The sequence below is a fragment of the Sciurus carolinensis genome, chromosome 18 (assembly GCF_902686445.1).
Source record: "Sciurus carolinensis chromosome 18, mSciCar1.2, whole genome shotgun sequence".
In the NCBI taxonomy this organism is placed as follows: Eukaryota; Metazoa; Chordata; class Mammalia; order Rodentia; family Sciuridae; genus Sciurus; species Sciurus carolinensis.
Genome location: NC_062230.1, coordinates 26,945,240 through 26,971,583, shown reverse-complemented (window position 1 = coordinate 26,971,583; position 26,344 = coordinate 26,945,240). Strand labels below are relative to the sequence as shown.

General features: G+C 46.4%; 1 protein-coding gene across 4 annotated transcripts; it reads left to right on the top strand.

Annotated features, from left to right (window-relative positions):
• The first annotated feature begins 1,620 nt into the window (after positions 1-1,620).
• Acsm5 (acyl-CoA synthetase medium chain family member 5) lies at positions 1,621-25,895 on the top strand. Of its 4 annotated transcripts, none has more exons than XR_007106173.1 (14): positions 1,621-1,824; positions 4,197-4,419; positions 6,802-7,012; positions 9,025-9,232; positions 10,661-10,804; positions 13,418-13,571; positions 15,633-15,712; positions 17,250-17,373; positions 18,485-18,565; positions 18,673-18,774; positions 21,554-21,681; positions 21,764-21,833; positions 23,363-23,472; positions 23,583-23,702. XR_007106173.1 is itself a non-coding variant. In XM_047534238.1 (14 exons), exons 2-14 carry the CDS (start codon positions 4,216-4,218, stop codon positions 24,971-24,973), a joined length of 1,710 nt encoding a protein of 569 aa, XP_047390194.1. In that variant the 5' UTR covers positions 1,624-1,824; positions 4,197-4,215; the 3' UTR covers positions 24,974-25,895. The 4 variants fall into 4 exon arrangements, 3 of the variants coding, with proteins under 3 accessions (XP_047390195.1, XP_047390194.1, XP_047390193.1); XM_047534238.1 differs by lacking the exon at positions 23,363-23,472 and adding an exon at positions 24,890-25,895 and having other exon boundaries at positions 1,624-1,824; XM_047534237.1 differs by lacking the exon at positions 23,363-23,472 and adding an exon at positions 24,890-25,890 and having other exon boundaries at positions 1,628-1,824; positions 21,764-21,863.
• The last annotated feature ends 449 nt before the right edge of the window (positions 25,896-26,344 follow it).

Below are 26,344 nucleotides of genomic sequence, written 5' to 3'. Positions count from 1 at the left end.
CACTTTGTACCCAGAAGGACAGAAATCAATCTGTTTCACACAGGACGTCTCCGCACAGCACTCTGCAGATAGAGGACGTTGAATCAATATTAGTCGATCACTCTGCTCGACCCAACAAAGATTTACCAAACTCCCCATCACGACACGTGCTGTTCTAAGTGCTGGGGACACGGCAGGGCCCAAGATCCAAGATAAATGTCCCCATGGGACTCACGTGCTAGCGTGTACGTAGGGAAGGGGGAAACAAAGTGAATAAATACAAAAGATGGAGCACTAGGAGGTGATCCAAGCTAAGGGGGAAAGCCTAGCAGGGAATGGAGGGTGGGACGGGCCGGGAGAGGGTGCTGGTCTCAGGGAGGTCGCCCACGGGGACACACAGAGAGACCTGCAGAGGGACAGGCACGCCGCCCCGGCTGGCAGGAGGTCACGGCAACAGGTACTGGAAACCCCGGCAAGTGGGGACAATGCGACTGTTGTGTCCCCAGAGAAACGAGTCAGAACCTCAGAGGACAGTGAGCCAGCACGGTGGGAACAGGACGAGCAAGGGGACAGGAAGGGAGAAGCCGGCAGGACACGCGGTGGGTGCGCTAGGCAGTGGCCAGGACTTCGCTCTGACCGGGGAGGCAGGGAGCGCGGGAGGCTCTTTATTCGATGTCTTAGTTTGACAGTCATTATCGTCACCATCGCTATTTTTAGTAAATTTACACAGCAATATTGCTGTGACCATCATCCAAATTTAGAACGATTTCATCACTTCGGAGATGACCCTTGTGACCCTGGCGTTCACTGTTCACATGCCACCTCTGCTGGGCCCGGGCAAACTCTCAATGACTTTCCATCTCTGTGGACGGGAGGGTCTTGAGCAGGAAATGGACAAGGCCCGTCACTAGTGGATCCTTTCTGTTACAACGGAATGAAGTCCCGTTCTCCTTTTAGATGAGGTGGCACCCTAAATCCTCAGGGAACACATTCACCAGTTGGGAGGCATCCCAGGCTGGAGCGGGGTTCGACCTTGTGATACCGCTTGACGGTGACGAGTCCTGCTTGCTCAGGTGTTGAAGCACAGCATCAGAGAAGCACACCAAGGCCAGCATATCAAGCAGGCTTTACTTATATTTATTTAAAGCATATTAATACAGGCTTCTCCCGGGAGGGAGAAGGGGCCATGGCTGATGTTCTAGAGTCCCAAGAAGTGAGCACGCCCTACCTCTTTCTTAGGTTAGGGTCTCCTTTGTTCTGTGCTCTTCCCCCTTATCTCTCCTTCCTGCCTATATGACTAGGCCCAGGAGTTGCGGTGACATAGCAAAAAGGTGAACAGCAGATGGCAGGGGGAGGGACAAAGTGATGCAGGCAGGTAAGGGCCCAGGGGACATTGTTAGCAGCTCCCTGCCGTAGTCCCTGACAAGCTCAGGTAAACTTGGTAATCACTGGGCTCCGGAGATCCTTGACCGTCCATCCTCCCAGGGGCAGTCTCTGACTTGCAGAGGCAGAGGTCTTTATGGCCTCCGTTTCCTCCATTTGACCCGATCCCCTACTTCTACACTAACTGCCGGTCCCCAGTTCTGGCTTCACTTGCAGCCACCGGGAGCTGGGAGCAAAGCCTGGCAGGGACCCACTGTTCCTGGCTCCAAGTGCTCTGACCAGCCAGCACTGCTGGCTTCTGGACCTGCCCTCTGGGCTCTGTTTGGGGCCAAAGTTCCCCAGGAGAGGTTGAGTCCGTAACTCGCCCTCCCCAGCGTCCTGCATCCTGAAGGGTTTTCGGGTCTGCCCTTCTGCTGGAGCGGAGCACAGAAGACTTTTGCATTTCCTGGGCCCGAGAACAAGGTAACTGGGCAAGAAATCCTCCACAGCAATGGCCTTGGGAAGCTTCAGAGGGAGGCCTGGGGATTCTAATTATCAGCTGTCAAGAAATAAGAAGTCAAGGGGGCTGGGGCTGTAGCTCAGTGTGGAGCACTTGCCTAGCACGTGCGGGGTACTGGGTTCAGTCCTCAGCACCACATAAAAATAAACAAATAAGTGCATTCTGTCCATCTACAACTACAAAAAAATATTAAAAAAAAAAAAGAAAGAAATCTTGCCAAGTGCAGAGACGCACACCCATAATCCCAGAGGCTCAGGAGGCTGAGACAGGAGGATTGCAAGTTCAAAGCCAGCCTGAGAAACTTAGTGAGACCCTGTCTTTAAATACAATATTAAAAAGGGGTAGGGATGTAGCTCAGTGGTTAAGCACCCTTGGATTCAATCTCTGGCACCCAAAAAAAAAAAAAAAAAAAAAAAAAAAAAGGAAATCTAGGGTTGGAAAACCAAGGCACAGACTTGGGGCAGAATTTAGGAGCCATGAGGAGAGGAGGTGAGGGAGTCTCCAGGGCCCCAGGCCCAGAATTAGTGGCCACAGCTGAGGCTGGGAGGCTGGGAGACTGGGAGGGGAGGTCAAAAGTTACTTTTGTCTTTTCTTTATTTTCTTTATGTGCCTCCTTTTTTTATTTGCAAAATAGAGAAAATGATATTTTCAACCGAGGATGGTAATGTTTTAATGAAATAGTGTTTATGAAGAACTTTCAACATGCTTGGTCCACAGTGAGCCTTCAATAGATGGTGGTTGTGATTGGATTTTCTTGTGTAGTGATGCATTATTAATGTTGGTTGTTATTACCACATTCTGTTATTATTACTACCAAGAGGAACTTGGCAGAGAGAATTGAAACAGGAGACCCAGCCCCTAGGCCACAGCTTCTAGAACTTTGATGGACACTCCATGCATCTGGAGACCCAGCTAAGGGGCAGATTCTAGTTCCACACGTGTGGGGTGGAGACTGAGGTTCTGCAATTGGCACAAGCACCCAGATGCTGCAGCTGGTCCAGAGATCACACTTTCAATAGCAGGACACTAAAACAGCCCTGTGCAGTACAGTGTCACTGCCCACCTGTGACTCTTGGGCATTCAAACTATGGCCGGTCCAAATTGGCGTGTGCTTGCCAACGTGAAATGCGCATTGCATTCCTAGGACTTGGTACAAGAAAATGCAAAATACCTGCATTCGTGAGATTTGCACTGCTGTGACAGAATAACTGAGGAAAACAACTTAAAGGAGGAGAAGTTGATTTTGATTCACGGTTTCAGAGGTTTCAGTTCATGGTTGGACGGCTCCACAGGAAGGCAGGGAGACCATGGCGAAGGAAAGCCGCACATCTGTGGCAGCCAGGAAGTGGGGAGGGAGAGAAAGAAAGAGAGGGGAAGGGCCTGGGATACACACACGGTGCACCCTGCTAGGGCTTGACCCCAGTGACCTTCTTCCTCCAACCAGGACGACATCCCCTGCAGTTTCCGCCACCTCCTGATAATTCGTTCAGCTGTGAATCCCCCAACCATGAATCCACTGATGAGCTCAGAGTCCTCCTGATCCATCCCTTCCCCAAAGTCCCACCTTTGAACATGGTGGCATTGGGAACAAGCCCTCAGCCCACAAGTCTTTGGGGAATAATGCATCACGCTATCTCTTTAATCACTACTTTTCAAACGGATTCCATATTGAAATGATATTTTCCATATACCTGGTTAAATAAGATATTCAGATAAATGTCCACTGTTTCTTTTTACTCTTCTTTGGGAAAAGTACCGTGTGGCTCAGGGTCCGTTTTCGCCAGGCAGTGCTGCCAGAGAGCTTTCTTTGGTTTTCTCGGGCCAGCTCAGGACAAGTCAAAGGGTATTTGAGGAAACAATTAACAGAGAGGATTTGGAACGCTACAACACAAAGAAATGATAAATATCCGAGGTAATGACTGTGCCGATCGCCCTAATCTGATCATGGTCCATTGTACACATTTATTAAAATGTCACGCTGGACCCCACCAATGTGTTCAATCACTCTGTCAATTAACAATGTACTTTAAGATTCTTTTTAAGGCAACAACAAAATAAATTACATGGGACGGATTCCCTTTAGACCTGGCTTTGGAAAGTGGGCTTGCAGTTAATGATCTCCGACCCACAAAGAACCACAAGCACTGAGAGGTGAGAGGACTGGACCTCAGATTCAGAGAAGGGAAATGACCCATGTCACACAGCAGAACTGAGGCTGGAGGCCAACAGTGTGTCCAGTATGAGCTGCAGTCACCCTCCGGACTGGCCACGGGGTTCTCCCCAACCCCAAACCCAGGATTCAGAGTGACGGCCTCTCTCCTCTCTTCGGTGACAGGCGAGAGGCAGCAGACCACATGAGGCTGTGGCTGAGAGGCCCCGTCCTCCAGGCGCTGAGGAGCTCCCGGGGATTCTGCAGGTCTCGTGGGCACCTGTCACCTCTCCCTGACCCCCAGAAGATTGTGGCCACGTGGGAAGCCATCAATCTGGGGAGGCAGCCAGTGCCTGAATACTTCAACTTTGCCCATGACGTGCTGGATGTGTGGAGTCAGCTGGAAAAGGTGAACCCCGTTCCGCCCTGGTGCCCCCAGCCACCCCAGAGAGACCCGAGACTATAAGGTTGATTTGCACATTTTGACCCGGCATCTTTGCAAGTCCAAAAATTAAACTGTCAGCATTGAACAGGGAAAAAGTTATGATTAAGTGTTACGAGCCAGAAATACTCTAGCATTACCCTGGAGGTATCTCGCATTTCTAGGTCCAAATCACACCACGAGACAGTGACGCCCTCTCTTGATTCCCTTCGATAACTGGGATCTAGTGGAGGAGGTTTTGCCTGGAGCTTATCCTCTCTTCAATATCTCACTCTCATTCACTCCCTTCTGCACAAGGAGAGAGCAGCGCTCAGGCTGAAAGCTCTTCACAGATCAGAGCAGGTGCACAGACCCGAGTGAGATTATCCTGCTCTCCTCGAGCCTCTCTCTGCATACGCTTCCTTCTTTACTGTCCCTTTCTGTGTTACATTTATGTTAAGATAAAGCATTTTATTGATAATAAGGAAATAGCAAATTTTACTTCCAAGAAATGTATTGATGTTAATTTTAAGGTAACCTTGTTGAAAGAGAAAGCGAGGTCAATGCCACTGTTAGTAGACAGTGACGCGCTGCTAGTGAATATGGCAGAGCTTAGGGAGGTGGAATGAAGAGGGACAGGACTGGTTTTGCTGTCCGATGGATGGGGTTCACCCACACACTTGAACTGTGAATTTGGACACGCTCCCTAAGCTTTCTAGGACTCAGTTTTCTCACCTGTAAAATGGGAGTCAGAAATCCAGAGTCATTGTAGGAGACACAGCCAGGAGGCTCCATTTCTGACTGTCTACAAAGTCTAAGCTCTTTTTGCCATTTTGGGGGGCAGGAGACGTCCTAAGAGGCCTTCTGAACATTAGCAAAACAAACAAGCAGGAGGAAGTCAACAAACGTGGGGGAACAGGACTTTCAACAACTCTGTGCTTCATAAAAGCAACAGGAGCAACAACAAGGTCCTGGAAAGATTATGAGAATCAAATTTCTCAGAATTCCAGAAACCAACCAGACATGACAGTTATCAGGGAGCATTTATTAAAGGAAAGGCCGAATCAGCAAGATGGCAAGCTCTGTGGCCTTTAACCCTCCTGAGCCCAAACCCCCACTTTGCCAGTTACATGGTAACTTGTAAAACAACCGTCCTTGTTCTCAATGTCTCCTGAAGCCACAGAGGAAGCGGAATGGAGTTGGGACTTTTTCGAAATTCATTCCCAAAAGAATTCTCCATATTTGAATGGTCGGGTGGTTCTCTGGAAAACCTCCTTTGCAAAGTTATTTGTATTTGACCTGACTCAGAGCTCAACCAATTGGAAGAGCCTTTTCCCTGAGGTCCTTAGTCAAAAACAAGTACAGGCAAGTGTTTTAACTTTGTGGTTACACAACACGGGGTGGATTCCAATCAGGGCAAACAATAGACAAACCAAGAAGCTAGAAATGAGAAGCTAGGGAAGGACATATCCATAGGAGCTTTGAAAAACTCCCATTTGTTCCTGAGAATCTCAAAAGCAACATCACAAGTGGGACTCTGTACACTCCCAGGGCTTCGCACACGCTTGGGAAAGACCTAAAAAAACCGTAAGCACTCACCTTGGGCTGATGTTGAGGTTTTTGAGCAAGTAAGAAGTGAAGGCTAAATAGAGTTGATAATTTGTGCACTGCCTCTCTTTTGGGTAATGAAAATATTTTGAGATTAGATAGTGATGATGGTTATGCAACCTTTAGAATATACTAAAACCAATGAATTGTAAACTTTGATGATTTTAGTAGTAGGTGAACAATATTTCAATTTTAAAAAGCGGAGAATACAGGACAGTGTAACCTATATGCTAACTTTGGCATTAAGAAGATGGTATGGGTTCCAGCAGCTCAGGAGTTTGAGGCAGGAGGATTGCAAGTTCAAAGTCAGCCTCAGCAACTTAGTGAGGGCCTAAGCAACTCAACAAGACCCTATCTCTAAATTAAAAAAAAAAAAAAAAGATGTTAAAAAGGGCTAGAGATATGGCTCAGTGCTTAAGTGCTCCTAGGTTCAATCCCTGGTAACAACAACGAAAAAATGGTATGGGGGAAATATATACTCATGTTTGCCTAAAGAAACACTAGAAAGATACAGAAGAAACTAATAAAATGATTTTATTAGTGAAAGGGAGGTGGAGTGGGGAACAGGGCAGAGAGACCCAAGGAAGGGAACAAACCTCAATATGCATCTTTTGGTATCATCTTGATTTTTGAGCCCTATAAATATACCCAATGTATTAACTATAGTAAAAAAAAATAAGATTCATTTTTTAAAAAAAGAACAAGCAAACAAAAATTCTCAATGAAGGGCTTCTACCTTTCTTCTTCCTGTACCATGTCTAGGCTGGGCACCGGCCCCCGAATCCTGCTTTCTGGTGGGTGGATGGTAAAGGAACGGAGGTCAAGTGGAGCTTTGAGGAGCTGGGAAATCAGTCAAGGAAGGCAGCCAACATTCTGGAGCGTGTGTGCGGCCTGCAGCCCGGGGACAGGATGATGCTGGTGCTCCCAAGACTTCCAGAGTGGTGGCTGGCCAGCGTGGCGTGTATGCGGACAGGTCAGTGGGCAGGGCTGGGGCTCCAGTGAGGGCAGACACTATCTGCCAGATGTCCTGCAGCTACACGAGTCCTGTGTGGAGCTTCATCTGTCCAACAAGCACAAACTTGATTCATCCCAGGGCAAGATCCCAAAGCAATACATAAAAGCAGGCCCTTTCATCACGGGCCAAAGTACAAGGAGCCCCTCCCTACGCTTTTCTTGAGCAACTGCTATGTGCCAGTCACCAGGTCAAGTGATTTGTAGGCTCGAAACTTCCCTTTGGTTTATTATTTCTTGTTACCTAAATTTCCTGTTCCTCCAATGATACACACTCATCCTCCTCTTTGGTGTCCAAATAAAGTAAAATAACCCCAAACCACATCAAATCCCACTCCCGAGTACAACTATAATGAACCAATTTTAAAAATTTGGGGGAAAAAGCAAGCAAAAATTTTAAAAATGGACATGGCCTGTGGGTATAGCCTGGTGGCGGAATGTATGCCTAGCGTGTACGAGGCTCTGGATTCAATTCCCAGTACCAAATGAATGAGTAAATAAATAGCGACTTGTTTAAAACATAAAACAAAAACCACATCCTGTGTTACCATGTCAAGTCTGATATCCTCTCCAACTCTTTAGAAGACACCCAAGCTGAGATCTTTACGTGATGCACCTGATTTTCTCCTTATACCCTTCTGTCACCTCTGTTCCCCAAAGCACCACAAGCAAAACTCTAGGTAGGACAGACTGCTGCTGGAAATAGCTAAAACACAGAGGTAGAATGAAGAATCCCACTGGGCAGCTCCAAGTGTTGGGGCTGGGAAACCCAAATCCTGCAGCAGTTTGGAAGAAGAGCAAAGGACAAGGACCCTAATGTGGCTCTTGTGCTGCTTGTGACTGACCCCTTCCTCTCTCTTCTGACCTCAATAACTACGCAGCAGGGCAGCCAATTCTTTGGGGAATCTGTTTCCTCTCGTTTGTGAAATGAGAGTGTTGGACTCAAGGAAATGTTTGCAACATGCATCCTGAGATTCTTGAGGTTTTTCAAGTGCCTGGTTAAAGTTTACCCCTGATTTTTGCTTCCTCTCCTCTTCCCCTTGGGAAGAGATGAAATCAGCTAGCCTGAGAGTGCCTTCGGTTGAACCATCTGAGGGTCCAGGAACCCCTACCTCTCTCTCTTCCTTGTGCCTGCAAGCAACCCACACCCAGTATAAGGATTCACTGTGGCATTTCACTTGAAAGGCACAGAAAACCACCGAACTAGGTTCAGGCAAAACAATACAATCAAGATCATAGACCCAGATTTACCAGTGCTTGACTTTACAATTTTGGTTTTACAACCTATTAGCTCTGTGCTCTTGGGCAAGTCATTTAATTTATTTAAGGCCTACAGTTCTAAAACTTAGGGTTTTAAAAAACCTACAAATAGGTATCAACAGCATTCACTTCCCAAGGTTATGAGCATTAAATAAAATAAGATATATAAAGTTCTTCACACAAGTCAAAGCTCCTCAAGTGTTTTCTGGATTTCTTTTTTTTTTTTTAACTTATTTTTTTATTTTTTACAGACTGCATTTTGATTCATTGTACACAAATGGGGCACATCATTTTGTTTCTATGGTGGTACACAATGTAGATTCATACCATTCATGTAATCATACATGTACATCAATGTATGTAGCTGCTCAATTCACAATAGGTAGATTGTGGAACCAACCTAGATGTCCTTCAACAGATGAATGGAAAAAGAAACTGTGCTATATATATACAATGGAATATTATTCAGCCATAAAGAAGAATAACATTATGGCATTTGCAGATAAATGAAAGGAATTGGAGAATCATGCTAAGTGAAATAAGCCAATTCCAAAAAACCAAAGGCCAAATAGTTCTCCTGATAAGTGGATTTCTTACTGGCACCTCTTCCAGCTCAGGCACCCGGATCCTCTCCTTCCTGCTCCCATTTCTGGTTTCTACACTGGGGTTTTCCCTGCTGTTAAGCCAACACCCTCTGTGTGTGTGTAATGTCAGGTGTCGTCATGATTCCTGGTATCTCCCAGCTGACGGAGAAGGACCTCAAGTACCGGCTGCAGACATCCAAGGCCAAGTCCATCATCACCAGTGACTCCCTAGCCCCGCAGGTGGACGCCATCAGTGCTGACTGCCCATCCCTCCAGACCAAGCTTCTGGTGTCCGACAGTGGTCGCCCAGGCTGGATGAACTTCAGGGAACTCCTGCAGTGAGTCACGGCTCTCTGGGGGAAGGACAATGACATGAAGTCAAGGCATATCCCCTTTAGCCAACAGAAGACCAAACACATTGCCAAGGGCACACAAAGAGTGAATCAGAGGGCAACGTTCTCTTTGGAAGCCAGGATGCTCTGAGACATAATCTTTGTGACCATCTTAAATGTTCCAGGTCACTCATTCAGTCAGTCCTGAATGCGTCTCTAGCTTTTCTATGCCCTATTTTTTTCTATGATGTTGGCAGTAGTTTTTGGAGCTACCAGTATATGAGCTAACCTATACAATGGTTCGGTACACAGCAGGTGGCTAAAAATAAAATAACCGCCGTGTGTCGCACGCTTCGTGTATGCTAGGTACGGCACTAGGAAAGCAGTCACCTACACTGGTTTGTGCAGGGAAAGATTGAGTGAATATCTATTCTGTGATGAGTTTTGTGTTTGGTGCTCAGAACACAGTAAAGAATAATCTCATTTCGTCCTCGAAAAGAACCCTATGAATTGCGATGTAACCCAATTTTACAGGTGAGGAAAAAGGTTTGCAAACGTGAAGTGATCTGCCCAAGTTGCTAAAAAGTGGTTAAGTAAGTGCTGGGATAGAGCTACAGCCACCTCTGCCTAGAGGCAAGGACTCGGTGGAACCTTTCTGGGAACTTGAGACCGTTCGGATTGGAGGCCAGCATCCAAAAGGGGGCCCTCAGAGACTTGGACTGTGGAGGCGCAAATGCCCATCCCGCAGACCAGATTCTCCTGGGTTCTGTTTAAACTGTGGATTCAAAGGTCCCACATTGGACCTATTTAACCAGACATTATGAGCCAGAGCTCATGGAATCTGTATGTCTTTTAAATCAGCCCATGCAATTTTGATGAATTGCTCGCTTGGCCTAGATCGGTGGTTCTCAATTTTAGTTGTCAGTAGAATTACCTGAGGAGCTTTAAGGAAAAAAAAAAAATTGAGATTCTGATTTCATTTGTCCAGGATGGGGTCCAGGTCATGGTATTTCTTTTAAAAGCTTATCTGGGGATCCCAAGGTTGAGAACCATGAACTACAAGTTAACTGATTCCCTAAATCACAAAGCTTTGGGAATTAACCAAAATTCAAACCCCCAAATTTGGGGGAAGCTTTAGAAAGAGCTCCAGCTCATTAGGAATTGAGGTGGGATGGGGTTACGCCCGAGTGTGGAATCATGCACACGGACACAGAAACTCCTCAGGTCGTGCTTGGAGAACAGAGGGCTCCTTGGAATGAGGCACTTCACCATGTTGAGCCTCAGTTTCCTCATCTGCAAAAGGGTAATCATGGGAGGAGGTGGCGGTAGATAGTACAGGCTGCATCTCAGAGGAGCTCCCACACGGTATTTATTGAAATGGTAAAAATACCGTTCACAATTGGGAGTCGCGCCTCGTATTTTTACATTTTCCAGAGACGCATCTTCAGAGCACAAGGGCGTGAAGACCAAGAGTCGAGATGCGCTGGCCATCTACTTCACCAGCGGGACAACGGGGACCCCCAAGATGGTCGAGCACTCCCAGTGCAGCTACGGACTGGGCTTTGTGGCCTGTGGAAGGTACTGGGCACGGCCTGTCCAGAGGGTCCTAGAGCAGAGCGCGAGCAAGCGGGCAGGGGCCTGGGAAAGGGAGGTGGCAGGAACCGAGGGCCGAGGCCATGGGAGCGCCAATCAGGTAGGGCCCTGGAGACTTTGGGCTTTACTCTGAGTAGCACAAAACTCAGTGGGAGGGTTTTATGTTCAAGTGTGGCAAAATATGCATAATCTAAAATTCACCATTTAAAAAAATAATTTTAGCCTTTACCTCAAATGGGACCTATTTATGGAGTACCATGTGAGGTTTCCATCAACGAATGTGTTGTGGAGCATTCTGGACACAGTAAACCTGTCCATATCCTCAGAAGCCTGTCATTTATTTATTATTTATTTATTTATTTATTTATATTTTATTTATTTATTTATTTTGCGGTGCTGGGATTGAACCCAGGATCTCATGCTTATGAGGTAAGCACTCTATCAACTGAACTATACCCCCAGCCCCATTTATTTATAATGAAAGCATTCAACATCCTTTTTTCCAGCAAAATTTACCATTTTCACCATGTTGAGTGTACCATCCAGGATTGTTACACAGACTCACACTTTTTGCAACCATCGCCACCATCTATAATTATTTATATATATTTCCAAACAGAATCTCTCTCCACATGCAATAACTGCCCATTTCCCTCCCCTTACCTCCCAACAGCCTCTCTTCTACTTTCTTGTTGTTGTTGTTCTTTTTAGATATACATGACAGCAGAGTGGTTTGTGGTTTTGCTTTGGTTTTTGTTTTTGTTTTGTTTTGTTTTTTGTTTGATTTTTCTTTTCTTTTTTTTTTTTTTTTTTTCAGTACCAGGGATTGAACCCAGGGGCGCTTAACCACTGAGCCACATCCCCAGCCCTTTATTATATTTTATTTAGAGACAGGGTCTCACTGAGTTGCTTAGGGCCTCCCTGAGTTGCTGTGGCTTCTACTTTCCATCTCTGTGCATTTAACTACTCCAGGAACTTCATGTAGATGCACCTACATAATATTTGCTCTTTGGTTTTTGCAACTTAGTTTCTTTCTCTTAGCATCAGAAGTTTCATTCATTTTGTAACATGTGTTAAAATGTCCTTACTTTTTAAGGCTGAAAGATATTCCATGGTAGGTCTATGAAACCAGTTTTAGATCCGCACACCTGTTGGCAGACCCTTGGGATATGCCCACACTCCAGCTGTTGTCATTAATGTTGCTGTGGACACTGGTGTGCAAGTATCGGTTCAAGTCCTTGCTTTTAATTTTTGGGGGTCTCAGAAGCACAATTGCTCAATCACATCGCCATTCGATATTTAATCTTTCTCTCTCTTCTTTTGAGAAACATTGACTATTTGGAGCGGAGGAGTGACCTGATATGCCTTTTGTTGTTTTTTAAAGGCTCACTCAGTATGTTGGGTTGATAATAAATGGTAAGAGGCAAAGAATGACAGGGAGGATCAAGGATGGGACTGGCACCTGAAGAGGAAAGGGTGGTGATCGTCCAGGGGAGCAGCAGAGACAGGATGTGTTTTGAACACAGACGTAGTCAGATGTGCTGACTGTTTGAATGTGGAACGAGAGAGAGAGAAGAGTCAAGAAAGACCCTGAGTCATATGGTGATAAATGAAAAGGAGAAGACGTGAAGGAGCCCCCAGCGGGAGGAAACCAGGAGTGAATTTTTGGCATCGTGAACTTGAGAGGAGAATTTTGCATCTCCATATCCCTAGTTAAACTGGAGATGTTGAGTAGGCATTTGGATCTCCTGGTCTAAAGTTGGTGAGAAAGAGACTGGATGAGATCAGCAAAGAGCCATGTAGAAGGAGAAGAGAGGGGTTCTCAGGACTGAGAACCAAGGCATAGCTTCATGGAAGGGAGAGACAGGAGGACGCAGCAGAGGGGCCCGAGAAGGAGCCCCCATTGAGGAGGACGAGGAACGTACTTGTCCCGGAATCCAAGGGCGCAACATGGCCACTTGTCTGTCTTCCACCTTCACGGGCAGTTTCCCCTTCCTGAGATGCTCCTTCTTCTCTGCAGCACCTCTGCAATTCTACTACGAGTCAAATCCAAGTGTCCTCTCCTCCATGGAAGCAACCTCCGACTCCATCTCCACCCCTGCTCTGGGTTAGACGTCTGTTCTCTGTAATTGAACAGTCTTGGTGTTTCACTCTGCTGAAACAGGCTCTCCAGGGGCTTCCTGGATGTTTTATACTTACTAAACCTATAAGCTCTCTAAAGTAGGAACAATCGTTTTCATATCCCTGACACTAAATCCAGACTAAGTGCTGAACACATGTTGGCTGTAAACAGTGCCTTTATCACAGTGTCTTGAGCTCACTGTCCCCTTATATCTTGCTCCCGCTAGACTGTGAACTTCATGTATGAGACTTATCATTTTAATTCTGTACTATTAACCTAGATCATAGGTACATAAAAGATCCTCAACAAAAAATGCTTGTTGAGATAAGAGTTGACTTGATGGTTCTTGTGCAGATTTGACAAGTGTAAGTGAATAGCCACTGTGATCAGGACTCCAAATAAGGTGATCCGGGTCATGTGATCCTTTTTAAAGTCAGAGGCCTTGCTGGGGGTGATGGTTTTCCCTATTTCGACAGGCAGTGGATGACCTTGACCGAATCGGACATCTTCTGGAACACCACTGACACTGGTTGGGTGAAGGCAGCCTGGACTCTCTTCTCCGCCTGGTCTAATGGATCTTGTGTTTTTGTGCATGAACTTCCTCGAGTTGATGCCAAAGTTATCCTAAATGTAAGAGACTGAAACATCTCTTATGTCTTTGGTATAAACAAGGTGAGTGGAATATAGATTTCAAGGTTGTAGGAGAAAACGCACCAACTGGTGACCAGAGGCTTCCTTCATGCTGATGTTACCTGGAAAGTCTCCCAGGACTCCCATAATATGGTTCCTGACCACCTGGCTATCTTCAGTCACTGCTTATGCTCAAGTTGGATCCCTAGATAGAAAGAAGAGCATCTCTCCAGACCTTTGCTTATCCTATATTTTTTCCCTACCTGGGTTACCTCTCTCTCTACCACCTTCTTTTCTAGGCTCCTGTTGAGACCCTAGTTATTAGTCAAAACCTTGGGTAAAATCAAAGTCTACTTCTCAATTCCAGCTGGCCCTGCTGCTCATTGGAAGTCTTTCACCCAACGATGGACCTGATGACTCTCGCCCAGCCTCTCAGGATCTTCCCTTAGGGAGGCAGAATTGATACCCCCAGTGAGAACACAGGGCTGCTTTCTTCTGTCCTCTGCATCCTAAATGACATTCCTTAAAGCATCAGAAGAAGACTCATCTACCCATACTCTTTGCATTGAGGCAAGCTGTATCATGTGGTGGCGAATGGCACACACTGTGCCATTGGTCAGACCTGAACTCTCATCTTACATCTCTTAGCTAGCAGCATGGCCTTGGGAAACTCACCTAGCCTCCTTAAGACTCAGTCTCCCCATCTGAAGCATAGAAAGGGATCACATGTTTATATTGAGTTGTCATGAGAATAAAATGATACCAGGAACACAGTACATTCTTTACAAACATTTGTTATTGTTATTAATCAAGCTCATCATTGTCATTACTTCCATAGGACTTGATCAGCCAACAAGTGTGTATTCTCCTTCCATTGCTTCCAGTCCCAAAATAGTGTATTTATTATCTTTTGCTATACAGTAAATCAACCCAAAATTTATCAGCTTAAAACAGAAACGTTCACATTCTCTCATAGTTTCTAATGATCAAGAATCTGGAAGTAGCTTAACTAGGTGGTTCTGGAGCAGGATCTCTCGTGAGGTTGTAGTCAAGATGTCAATCAGGTACCACAGTGCTCTCAGCAGCGTTATTTACAGTAGCTAAAAGGGAGAAGCAACCCAATATCCCTCAACAGATCAATGAGTAAAGAAAATGTATGAATATTATTCAGCTTTTAAAAAGAGGGAAATTCTGAGATGGTGCAAGATAGATGAGCCTTGAGGACATTATGCTAAGTGAAAGAATTCAGGCATAAAACAAATACTCTGTGATTCTACAAACATGAGGTCCTCAGAGTAATCAAATTCATGGCAACCGAATGTAGGATGGTGACAACCAGGAACTGGGGCAGAGGGTAATGGAAAGTTATTGTGTAATGGGTACAGAGTTTCAGTTTGGTAAGATAAAAAGAGTTCTGCAGATAGTTGGTGGCCATGGTTGCTCAACAGTGTGAAAATACTCAGTGCCATTGAACTGTACATTGAAAATGAGGAAATCATCTATTGTGTGTATTTTGCCTCAGTAATAATTTTTTTTTAAAGATGTGAGATAGGATTGCAGTCATCTCAAGGCTAGAGAATCTGCTCAAAAACCAACTTGCAATTTTGAACAGAGTTCAGGTCCTCCCTGGCTGTGGGTCAGAGGCTTCAGTTCCTCACTCATCCACAGGGACGGCTGGAGTGCACTCACAACATGGTTCCTTGCTTCTTCCAGAGTGAGTAATCCAAGAGAGGCAGAAAGAGTGAGAATATTGAAGACAGAGGCCTTCAGCTTCACGTAACCTAATCTCAAAAGTGACATCTTTCACCTCAACAGAATTCTCTTGGTCCCACAAACCAATCTTGGTGCAGTGTAGGAAGGGTCCCCACAAAGGCACAAGTACCAGGAGGTGAAGGTCATTAGAGGTTATCTTGGAGGCTGGAGGCTGGAGGCTGGGCACAACACATAGTTTTCTATTTCTCTCTTCAATAATGAGAACATGAAGACCCAGTTCTCCGATTCCATCTCTATGAACTTCCACCCCAAGGACTCTAAGATCTTGCACCTGTTGTTTTTGTTTAGACTCTCTCCAGGTTCCCAATAACCACCCTCTGCTGTGTCCCAACCATCTTCCGGCTGCTTGTGCAAGAGGATCTGACAAGGTACAGCCTATCAATTTGATGCTTTGAGGGTCAAAGAATGAATATATGTAACCCTGCCCTCTCATTCCTGTCTCTGTCTCTCTTTTTCTGCCTCTGTCTGTAATGCCTATTTGTCTCCTGTCTCTCTCTGTCTCTCTCTGTCTCTCTCTCTCTTTCTCTCTCTCTTGCAGCCACACACACACACACACACACACACACACACACACACACAAGAATACACACCCACATCCCTTGTAGACACTATGCAAAGATGATTTTCTGGACCCCAGGAATGTATATGCAAATGGAACTCAGTAGATTTAAGGCAGTCTGAAGTTTTAACACTTGACATTGGCTTTCTTCCCACCATAGACTATTCCCTCAGCTGTGTATCTGGTTTTTTTTTTTTTTTTTTTTTTTTTTTTTTTTTTTTTTTTTGTGAGTGTAGAAAAATTGAGTTATTATTTACCACCCATGGAATGTGCTCATAGGTCTGGTGGGACTAACAAGCCCACCATAGCGGGTCCTCCAGCTCCCAGCCCCAGACAGACCCACGCCAGCCATTCTTTAGAGACCTGCCATTGGGCACTCAAGAGAAGGTAATGAAATACTGGACGACTCTCATTCTGGGTGAATCCAAAGCAATGTCAACTGGCAGGCAGAGAAAGTTTCTGGGGTACTGGAGAATTCCCTCACCCCTCAGTAACATACCAACTCTAATCTGTCTTGCTCTTCTATCCTGTCCCAATTGTGGGGAGCGGCCTTCCCCTACCCCTTATCTTCCCTTATCACACTCTGGCCATGAAACGCCTAAAGAGGGAGATCTTACAAGATTCTCAAAGTGAATTCTTCTACAATGTAAGAATTCGTCCCATTTATCCATCTGTTGTATCCAGCACCACATTATGATTTTAGCTGAAAACAGTCTCTGATCAATTTGTTCAAAAGGAATTTGGTTGAATGGTACTAACCACGAAACACTGTGATGATTCTAAACACTCAGTACTTGGTGCTTAGTAATACTAAGTAACTCAATCCATCCAATTGGATCCAAAAGGGGAAAAAAAAGGATTAAAAGTATATTTGCAATCACTGAGTTTTAAAAACATTTCAGATAATTTGCTGAGAGGTTGTTTTCAAATTTACTTAACATCTTTAGAAATTTTTGAACTATTCATGAGAATTTGGGGAATTCTCAGAAGGTCACTTTTTATCTTTTCAATTTTAACTGTTTTATCTTTTTCAATCCAATCGTTCTCTCGATCAGTTTATTATCCATCTGTTTGTTTCTTGCTAAATTATTTTGGCCCATTTACCTGAAACTCATCCATGTTATGCCAAAATCAGTAAGTTCTGAGCTTTTATTTCCAAACTCAGTTAAGAATGAATTTTTAAAAAATGATCTGTCCCTGAGAAAAACATACCTGGAAAGCCAGAGGGTGGGGTCCTTGGGAAAGACTGTAAAGCAGGGAAGTTTACTCCCTAGTGCTTTGGGAGTCTGGACCTGGCAGGTGTGGGGGTCCTGACTCAGGCCACTTTGTCTTCCCACTTGAGAAAGGTACCGGTTCCACAGCCTGAGACACTGTGTGTGTGGGGGAGAGGCCCTCAACCCTGACGTGAGGCAGAAGTGGAAGTGCCAGACGGGCCTGGAGCTTCATGAAGGCTACGGGCAGTCGGAAACAGTGAGTGCTGTCGGGGGTCTCCACCAGGCGAGCCCTCAGCTCAGCAGACAGGACCGCTGGCTCCACAGCACCTCCTGCTGGCCAAGAGCGAGATCCCCACACCTCCTGCCTTTCTGTCTGTCCTTTCTCTGATACCTGTCAGGACTGCCCTGTCCTCAGGGAAGAAACACTGATAACAAATCTCCATCAGCTTCTCTTCCTTTTGGTTTAAAAGAAACTTCACGATTACTCCATGACTAGTAAACTGGCTCTCCTGGCCAAGGGTCCGTTTGTCTCCATGAGAACAGCCTGCACGTGTTTTGGGGAGAGTCCCAAATCCTAAGAAGCATCCTCTGTAATCCTCTGGGCAGAGATGTGGGGAGCAGTGGGGTCTTTCAGCTTAGTTATATGTTAAGTTCTTGATGTGTAAGTGCCCATGAAAGAGCTCCTTACATGTGTGTCCTTACTGTGGAAAGAAGAGAGAAAGAAGGAAGGAAGGGAAGAGAAGGGAAAGGAAGAAAAGGAAAGAGAAGGGAGGAAGGAAGAAAAAAGGACGGGAGCGAGGAAGGGAGGAAGGTGTGGTCGTCAGCTTTGTGACTCCATGACCAAAACACCCACAAGAACAACCTAGAGGAGGAAAGGTTTATCTGGGCTCATGGTGTCAGAGGTTTAGTCCATGGATGGCCAGATCCAGTGCTCTGGACCCAAGGTGAGGCAGACCATCATGGTGGAAGGGCTGCTCCATTAGTGGCAGCCAGGAAGCAAAGAGAGGGAATGGAGGAAGGGTCACAGGGAAGACCCAACCCCAGTGACCCACCTCCTCCAGCCACGCCCCCCTGCCCACAGTCACCACCCAGTCAGTCCATTCAAACTAGGTTCCAGCTCCCATGATCCAGTCGTCTCGCCTCTGAAGATTCCTGCGTTAGCACAGGAGTCTGGAGGTGGACGCCACCTATCCAAACCATAACAGAAGGAGAAAGGAACAGAGAGGAAAGAAGAGAAGGGAGAGGAGAGAGAAGAGAAAGAAGAAGGTGAGAAAGGGAGGAAGAAGTAGTCGGCAGGTGACAGAAGAGCTCGGATCAGGAAGAAGCTAAGAGGATGAGGCTCCTTATCGGTCCTGGTTTCTCTCCAGGTTGTGATCTGTGCCAATCTGAAAGGCTCCACCATCAAGTCTGGGTCCATGGGGAAGGCCTTCCCGCCCTACAACGTGCAGGTAGGCAGCCGGTGCCAGGGCTGGCCAGGAGCGGGACCCCCGCCCCAGCCGGGCAGCCTGGCTGTGCAGGAGCTGAGACACCAACCACCCCGTGATTCCTCCACCAGATTGTGGATGACGAGGGTGTGGTCCTGCCTCCCGGAGAAGAGGGGAACATCGCCGTGCGTGTCAGACCCACCCGGCCCTTCTGTTTCTTCAATTGCTACCTGGTAAGAGACAGGGATCGTCCACTCTCTTAGCAATGACCATGCGTTAAGCCTTGCGCAGCACATTTTATAAGTATATGTTTAACCCTTGGAATAATCATAGGAGGCAGGTTGGCACTCTTATCAGCAAGATCCTGTTGCTGAGAGGGAAAGCTGTACAGAGAAGTGACCTATCTAGTGTCATGTTGCTCGCACACACAGGTCGTGGGGTTTAAGTGTGGTTGTGTTTAAAAGTGACATGCAAGTGCCCTCATGATTTTAGGGATGAGAAAATCCAAGTTCAGGGGAGGGCAAGGACTGAAAAGGTGAAACTGAAATTCTGTGTCAGAGCTGAGTTTTCGGGGTTCTCCTTTTGACTTGCTGGTCAGGCCTTACATTCCGGGATTTCAGTTCAAGTTTCTGAAATAAACCAGGAGCTAACTTTTCTTCATACCCACCTTGGTTGGCATTACGATGGATTTTTTCTCCCAACCTCTTTGCCATTAAACTCTCAAACCTGGCTGTGCATAAGAAAACCTGGGAAGATTCGACTATTACTGATACTTGTGTCGCACCTCAGACTAAGTAAATCAAAATTTTGAATGGCGTGGATCGTCTCCCCAGGTGATTCAAACGTGTGACCCAGATTAAGAACCACTGTTATTTTAGTCCGCTTTTCGTCACTGTGACTAAAGCACAAGAAAATCTTAGAAGAGGAAAAGCTTATTTTGGCTCATGGTTTCAGCGGTTCAGTCCGTGGTTGGCCAACTCCATAGCTCTGGGTCTGAAGTGAGGCAGAACATCATGGCGGAAGGGAATGGCAGAGAAAGCAGCTCAGGACATGGCGGCCAGGAAGCAGAGAGAGCGCCACTCACCAGGGACAAGATATAAACCCTAAAGGCCTGCCCCCAGTGACCTACTTCCTCCAGCCCATCGGACCTGCCTACAGTGCATTAATCCACTTCTTAGGTTAAAGCTCATAAGTCAATCATTTCACCTCTGAACATTCTTGTACCGTCTCACACATGAGACTTTGCCACCTTCCCAAACCATAACAACTGATTTATAGAAATTCCATCTTGTGTATAGACTCAGCTCTCAATCAGCAGAAGTATTGCAAGCAGATAAAAATCAGACCATTTGTTTCTGTAATGTTGTCTTTTAGGGTTTTTATGTCACTACAAGAGAAACACTCTTTTGCTTTATTTCATTTAAAATCAGAGAAACTTACCTATAAAGCTAGTAATCGTGCTAAGCAGGAATAAGGCTAAAATTCTAATAGACTTCTAATATTTTTGTAAGCAGTGAATTAACATTCTTGGAAAAATTATTCATTGTTTGTTGAGTGTCCACGTCTCTAGGTATACAGTGGCACACCTGCAGGTCACATGACACATCCTCTCTGGGTCTGTGATTACTCCCTTGAGAGAGTACTAAAGTAATTTTTTAAGTCATTTGCAGGATGAGAACCTCCACTTTCTGCAAGCTTTTTCTTTCCATCACCAGTACCAGGAATTAATTTTCTTTCTACATCATTAAGATGTCTTTCCGTTTGTGTAGACCTTCTTTGATATTCTGTAGAGTTTTAGGTTTTCTGAGTGCATATCTTACCGTTTGTGTTATTTTTAGGCATTGATAGATTATCTTTTTGCTTTTCTTCTCTAAGTGTGTGTTTTGAAAGAAGGTATAATTTACCTGCAAAAAAATGCGCTCATGTTAAGTAGGCATGTGACTTTTGACAAATATATACACCAGAGTCACCACCACCAGAGTCAAGATGTGGAACGTTGTGGTCACCCCCAAGATCCCCCCGTGCCCCTTTGCCATTGATCCTCCCTACCCCAAACTGCTGGCAATTGGTAAATTATTTCTAGTCATTATCTAATAATTCTGTCATTAAGAAAAGAATATATATATATATATATATATATATATATATATATATATATATATACACACACTCACTCTTGCATCCCTAGCTTTTTATGCTCAGCATAACATGTTGGCCAGGCACTTATGTTGTTTATTAGTAATTTGTGTCTTTTCATTGCCAAGCAGTAGCTTTTTCCTTAAGACTTTGAGAATCACAGTTTGGCATCTTTTCCTTCCTGGGCCCTTGCCTCTCCCCTGTGGATTTTTCTTCCCCCAAACTCCCACTTTCTACCTCCTGCCTCCAGTGTGCTCTTTTAAGCCTGTTCCTGCATTCAACTGTGACCCCTAGCACCCTTCTAAAGATGGTGACGGTGACCGACCCAGATCTTTTCCTGGTAGCTTCCTTCCAATTAAAAGAGAGGAGCCCCACAAATTCACAGGCCAGCAGCCACCTGCTCTGGGGGGAGTTTGGGCCAGCAGGGGCTTGGACAGTGCTGGGCTCCCTTTCAGGACTGTCAAGCTTGGGGCTTCTCAGGCAGTCACTGACCTTTGCCACTGTGAGAGAGAAAGAAAGGGAGAGAGAGAGAGAGAGAAAGAGAGAGAGAGAGAGAGAAAGGAAGGTAGGAAAGAAGGAAGGAAGAAGAGAGAGAGGAAGAAGGAAGGAAGGGAAGGAAGAAAGGAAGTAAGGAAGGAAGGGAAGGAAGAAAGGAAGTAAGGAAGGAAGGAAGGAAGGAAGGAAGGAAATAAGAGGAAGAGAGAAAGGAAGGAAGGAAGGAAGGAAGAAAACAGGAAAGGAAGGAAGAAAGGAAGAGAGAGAGAGAGAGAGGGAGGGAGGGAGAGAGGAAGGAAGGAAGGAAGGAAGATAGAGGGAGAAAGAGAGAGGAAGGAAGGAAGAAAAGCAAGTCCTTCGTGAACTTTCTTTGTCCTTCAGGACAATCCCGAGAAGACGGCTGCCTCAGAACGAGGCGACTTCTACCTCACAGGGGACCGAGCCCACATGGATGAGGACGGCCACTTTTGGTTCGTGGGAAGAAGCGATGATGTGATCAACTCTTCGAGGTCAGCCTGTCTACTCTTTGCTCCTTCCTTTGAAGTTTCCGGGGTGAAGGGAAGCCTCTTGAAGTTTCTTTTCCGTTTCCAGCTACCGAATTGGACCTGTGGAAGTAGAGAGCGCCCTGGCCGAACACCCGGCTGTGCTCGAGTCTGCTGTGGTCAGCAGCCCAGACCCCATCCGGGGGGAGGTAACAGGCCCGCCCAGGACAGGGCCTCCTGCTTCTGTACCTGTGAACACCCGACAAGCAAGCAGGAAGGTCCACATCCCCCTGTCCAGTACCTCGCCCCGCCCAGCACCACAAAGTCGAAATGCCACCAACAGATAAACATTCTTTTTAATTAAGCATGGGCTTCGTGCCTTTAGAGGTGCAGATACTTTCTAGAGGGACACCAAGAGAAAATACCACACTACCATTTTAAGTGGACATTGAACTGGGTCCAAAGGAGGCTGACTATCGGACAAGAGATCTTGGGGGCAGAGGCAGGTTCTGTTGTCCATCCTATCCAAAAAGAATTTCTTCCTGCTTGCAGAGGAGAATACAGCAAATATACCAGTCCTGGTTGCTGTTGGCTGTAATTCAGGAGGGACATCAACTTGAGGATGACCGAATGTGTTTCTGTATAGCAGGGGAAAAGATGAGCCAAAGTTAATAAGCTTGGCTTTCACTGGACAGATGCAAATTTCTTGCTGTGGGTCCCAGAGAAACAGATAGAATGGGAAGGCTGAGCTTACATGCAGACTCATGTACCTTTCACTGGCTATAAATCCAACATAATCTTATAGAAGTGTTGCATCACCTTGCCGTGCTAGGAGCACCAGGGCCAGAGCACTGATTCTCAAAGTGGTCCCTGGACTGTTCACAGCTGCATCATCTGGAGCTCTTATTTAAAATACGGACTTTAGACCTCAAGTCAGAGCTGCTGAATCAGACCAGCTAGGGCGCATCCCAGAGCATCTGCATATTAGCCAGCCTTCCCTTGCCAAGTGATTTTCCCCACTAAAAATTTGAGTCCAGAAGGAGGGAGGTGTGAGTCCCATCTCTTTGCTGGAGATATGCAACCTGGAAAATCGTGCCTTGTTCTGCGCACGACGAGTTAACCGGGTCTGTGACCAAGGCTGCATGCTCCAAGCTCATCTGTGTGTGGTGCTTAGAACACATAGCAAGAGTTTAGTGGTTATCATAGTAAAAGAGCGCCCTTCCTAAGATCTACCAGAATATGAAGTCATGGTTCTGGTGACACACCTCGGAAGTGTGGAAGGACAGTGATACCCTTGGCAGAGTTTCATGCTGGCATGGATTAGCAACCAAGTGGACTTATCAGAAGCCATGTTTGGTTGTGCCCGAGTTTGGGACTCTTCTCCTTCTTGGCAATAGACAGCTGGTAGGAGAAACCTGAACAGGAAAAGCCAAGGTGTAGAATGTCCCTCAGGATGTCTGGAATGGATGTGATATAGCTCCATGTTTGCTGATTGCAAACTTCCGATGTGTGGTCTCTGAAAGACCCACCTGCCCTTGAAAGTAGATATTTGAAAGTAGATATTGATTCTTTCAATATCTTGAAAAGTAGATTTCTATCAGTCTGCTTGTGCAGACCCAGGCCCTACTCTCTTCCCAGTCAGGAAACCCTGGAAGTAAAAGGTCCTAGAGTTTGTGAAGATTTTTGCTCCATCGTGTTTGCATCTTAGGAGAGGCCACTTTGGTGCCTCATGGGCTGGGGACTAGTCCGAGGACAAACAGGACTCTGAAGTCATTCCACAAGCGCCAACGCTTCTAACAGCTGATCCTGGAAAGGAAGGTGACAGAAGAGTTGATGTTGTCTATGTCACTGGCAAACGTGAGCCCTTATTCACAAGGCTGGAAGCGTGGTTCTAGAAGGCTTGACCCTTTCTGTTTTCCCCCATGCAGGTGGTAAAGGCATTTATAGTTCTTTCTCCAGCCTACTCCTCTCATGACCCGGAAGCACTAACCCGGGAACTCCAGGAGCACGTGAAAAAGGTCACTGCTCCGTACAAGTACCCCAGGAAGGTAAGTGTCTGGAATTCTCAGATGCCACCAGCTGGGGAATGAGATGGGTGCTTGCCCCCTGGGCTCCCACAGAGGCCCAGGCTCCAAGCCGGTACCGGGGAGCTGCTTCACCCCAGTCCATTTCCTCACAGACCCTCTCCGAAGCACATTTTGTTCTTGCCTAAGAACTGACCTTTTGTTGACTTCCACAGATATTTATTACTGCCCGTGGCAACAATTGCACGGGTATTTATCAGTGGTGGACTGGAAAATGAGCTACTTCCATTTCTGAGCTGCTTCCTTACTTGCTTGTTTATAGAGGATAGAGGAAATGAGGTTTACTTGCTTTGAGAGGAGAGAGAGAGGCTTTGCCTAAGAGAGAAAGAGAGACTTTGCTTAAGAGAGAGAGACTACACTTTCAGAGATCTATATCTTCTTAGTTCTGCTCCTTCTTAAAGATGCGTCCTGCATCCTGAGAACTAAGGGTGCGTCTATCTGAGGTGCTTCTTAGTGATGCATCCCGTGTACTGCTATCTGCCTATCTGTGATCTAGAGGTGTGTTCTCAATTCTCTGCTCTGCGATCTGCCTTCCGCCGCTGCCTGCTGCTTCTCTCTGCGAGCCACTTCTGTTTGCTGCCTTTTCTTCTTCCTTTCTGCTAGTGGCTTCTCTCCGCTTCTTTCTGCTAGCTGCTGCTCCTTGCTGTCCCGCTCCCGCCTACTGCCCGCTAATATTCCCTCCAGGAGGCGGAGGGCGGGACCATGCCAGTTGCAATCAGGCGAGGAACCAGCTGCCCTAGAGCGGCAAGGGTCAAAATGAGCAGGCCCGAGCAGGCGCACTCAGGAACACCTGTGCACGCATTGTGCGCGTGGACTTAACTGAATACGACCAGTGATAAATCACCTGAGTGCGCTTATGTCAATTAACCTCCTCACTGCCGATGTGATCAGGCGCCGTTCCAGCGCCGTCCACAAGGCACAGCCCCCAACAACCTTTAACTCAGACGCAGAGGTGGTGCTGAAGTGCCACGGCCCAGGTGCTGCGTGCCGAGCTGTGTGGACGGCCGTCACTTGGGGAGAAGCCTGGCTCATGGCAGCTCTCCTGCATTGTGGCAGAAGGTGATGACTCAAGACCAGAGTGTCCTGGGAAAATGATGGTTGGTTGCTAAGGGGTTTTTCTTTTGGTTTTTCTTTGTGTTTTGGGTCGCTAGGTGGCTTTTGTTTCAGAACTGCCAAAGACAGTTTCCGGAAAGATCCAAAGGAGTAAATTGAGAAGCCAAGAGTGGGGGAGATGAGGGGCCACCCCAGAACGGCCCCATAACCCTCCTCTAAGGGCTCCAGAGGGATGTGGTGGGGTCGCCGGTCAGCCAGCCCCTGCCTGGAACATCGTCCTCACAACCCCATAGACATGAAGGCACTCAACTCCCACGTGGGCAGCTCCGGATCCGCGGATGACCCTGGAAACAAACGGAAGAACATCACTGAGCCAGAGCACACGGTCACTCAGCTTCCCCCTGTGCCTGGAGGCTCCTCGGCATCTTCCCACTGATCCCCAGCAAAGGCAGGTCACCGTAGCCTTGGGTGCTGTGGCCTCAGTCACTGCCGGTGGAAGTGTAAAGGATTAACCCTTTACATGAAACCACGGGGTCATACACCCAGACCCTAGAATTGGCCATACCCTTTAGAAATTCCATCTCTGGGAATTAATACAAATGAAAGGATTCAAAATGTAGAAAATGTCTGGTGCACCAAGATGTTCACTGTAGGATTGTTTAAAACTGAAGAAAGGAATCGATGTCAAAGCCAGAGGGAAACGATCGTGGCACAGTCAACTCGATTGCTTATTTCGTGGCCATTGGCAGAGTTAAGGGAACCCGTCATTACATGAGCTATATTGTTTTAAACATTGGAACAAAAAACATTTGCATAGTGGAGAATCACAACCCTGAAAAATAAAGGAAAAACAGTAGCTGGAAAAACAAATGGAAAGAAATACATTCGAATGTTTGTGGTAATTTTCCTGAAAATTGAGGAGAGAGGGAAAATAACTTTTTTCTTTCCTTTTCTCGATGCATTTCTGTATATTCCAAGATGTCGTATTAAGGAGACACAACTATTTTGATGAAAAAGTTATTTTAAAGAAACAATCTTCCTGAAGCACCTCCTGCCCGTGTCTAGTTCTTCCTTCACACATCAATGCTTTGCCCTCAAGTTCCAGTGTGCTACGTCTCACCCTGGAAGGTGGCTCTGGGAGGCAGAGACCAGCCACTTGCAGGAGAAACTAAGGGAACCTAGTGTCCCCCATCCAACTCCCAGCACCTCCAGTTACTCGCCAATACATATTTATTGAGCATCTACTTAGTGCTGGGATCTGGGAACATGATAAGCAAAAGCCAAGGCAGTCCCTACCTGTATGAATGTGCTAGGGCTGCCATAACCAAGAGCCACCAACAGGGCAGCCCAAAGACCCAGGGATAGTTCCTCACAGTTCTGGAAGCTACAAGTCTAAGATCAAGGTGTCAGTGGTTGGTTTCATTCTGAGACCTCTCTCCTTGGACTGCAGATGGCTGACTTCTCCCCGTGTCTTCACATGATCTTTCTTCTGTGCATTCAGTCCTGTGTCCCAATCTCCTCTTCTTCTAAGGACACCTGTCATGCCCTGTGGG

Bases quoted from the DNA above. Each gene is read 5' to 3' on its own strand.
- Acsm5 (XM_047534237.1), top strand. From the start codon at position 4,216: ATGAGGCTGTGGCTGAGAGGCCCCGTCCTCCAGGCGCTGAGGAGCTCC. The intron at 15,713-17,249 runs GTACAGCCTATC...CACTTGAGAAAG, and splicing joins GTGCAAGAGGATCTGACAAG to GTACCGGTTCCACAGCCTGA. The intron at 21,864-23,582 runs GTAACAGGCCCG...TCCCCCATGCAG, and splicing joins CAGACCCCATCCGGGGGGAG to GTGGTAAAGGCATTTATAGT.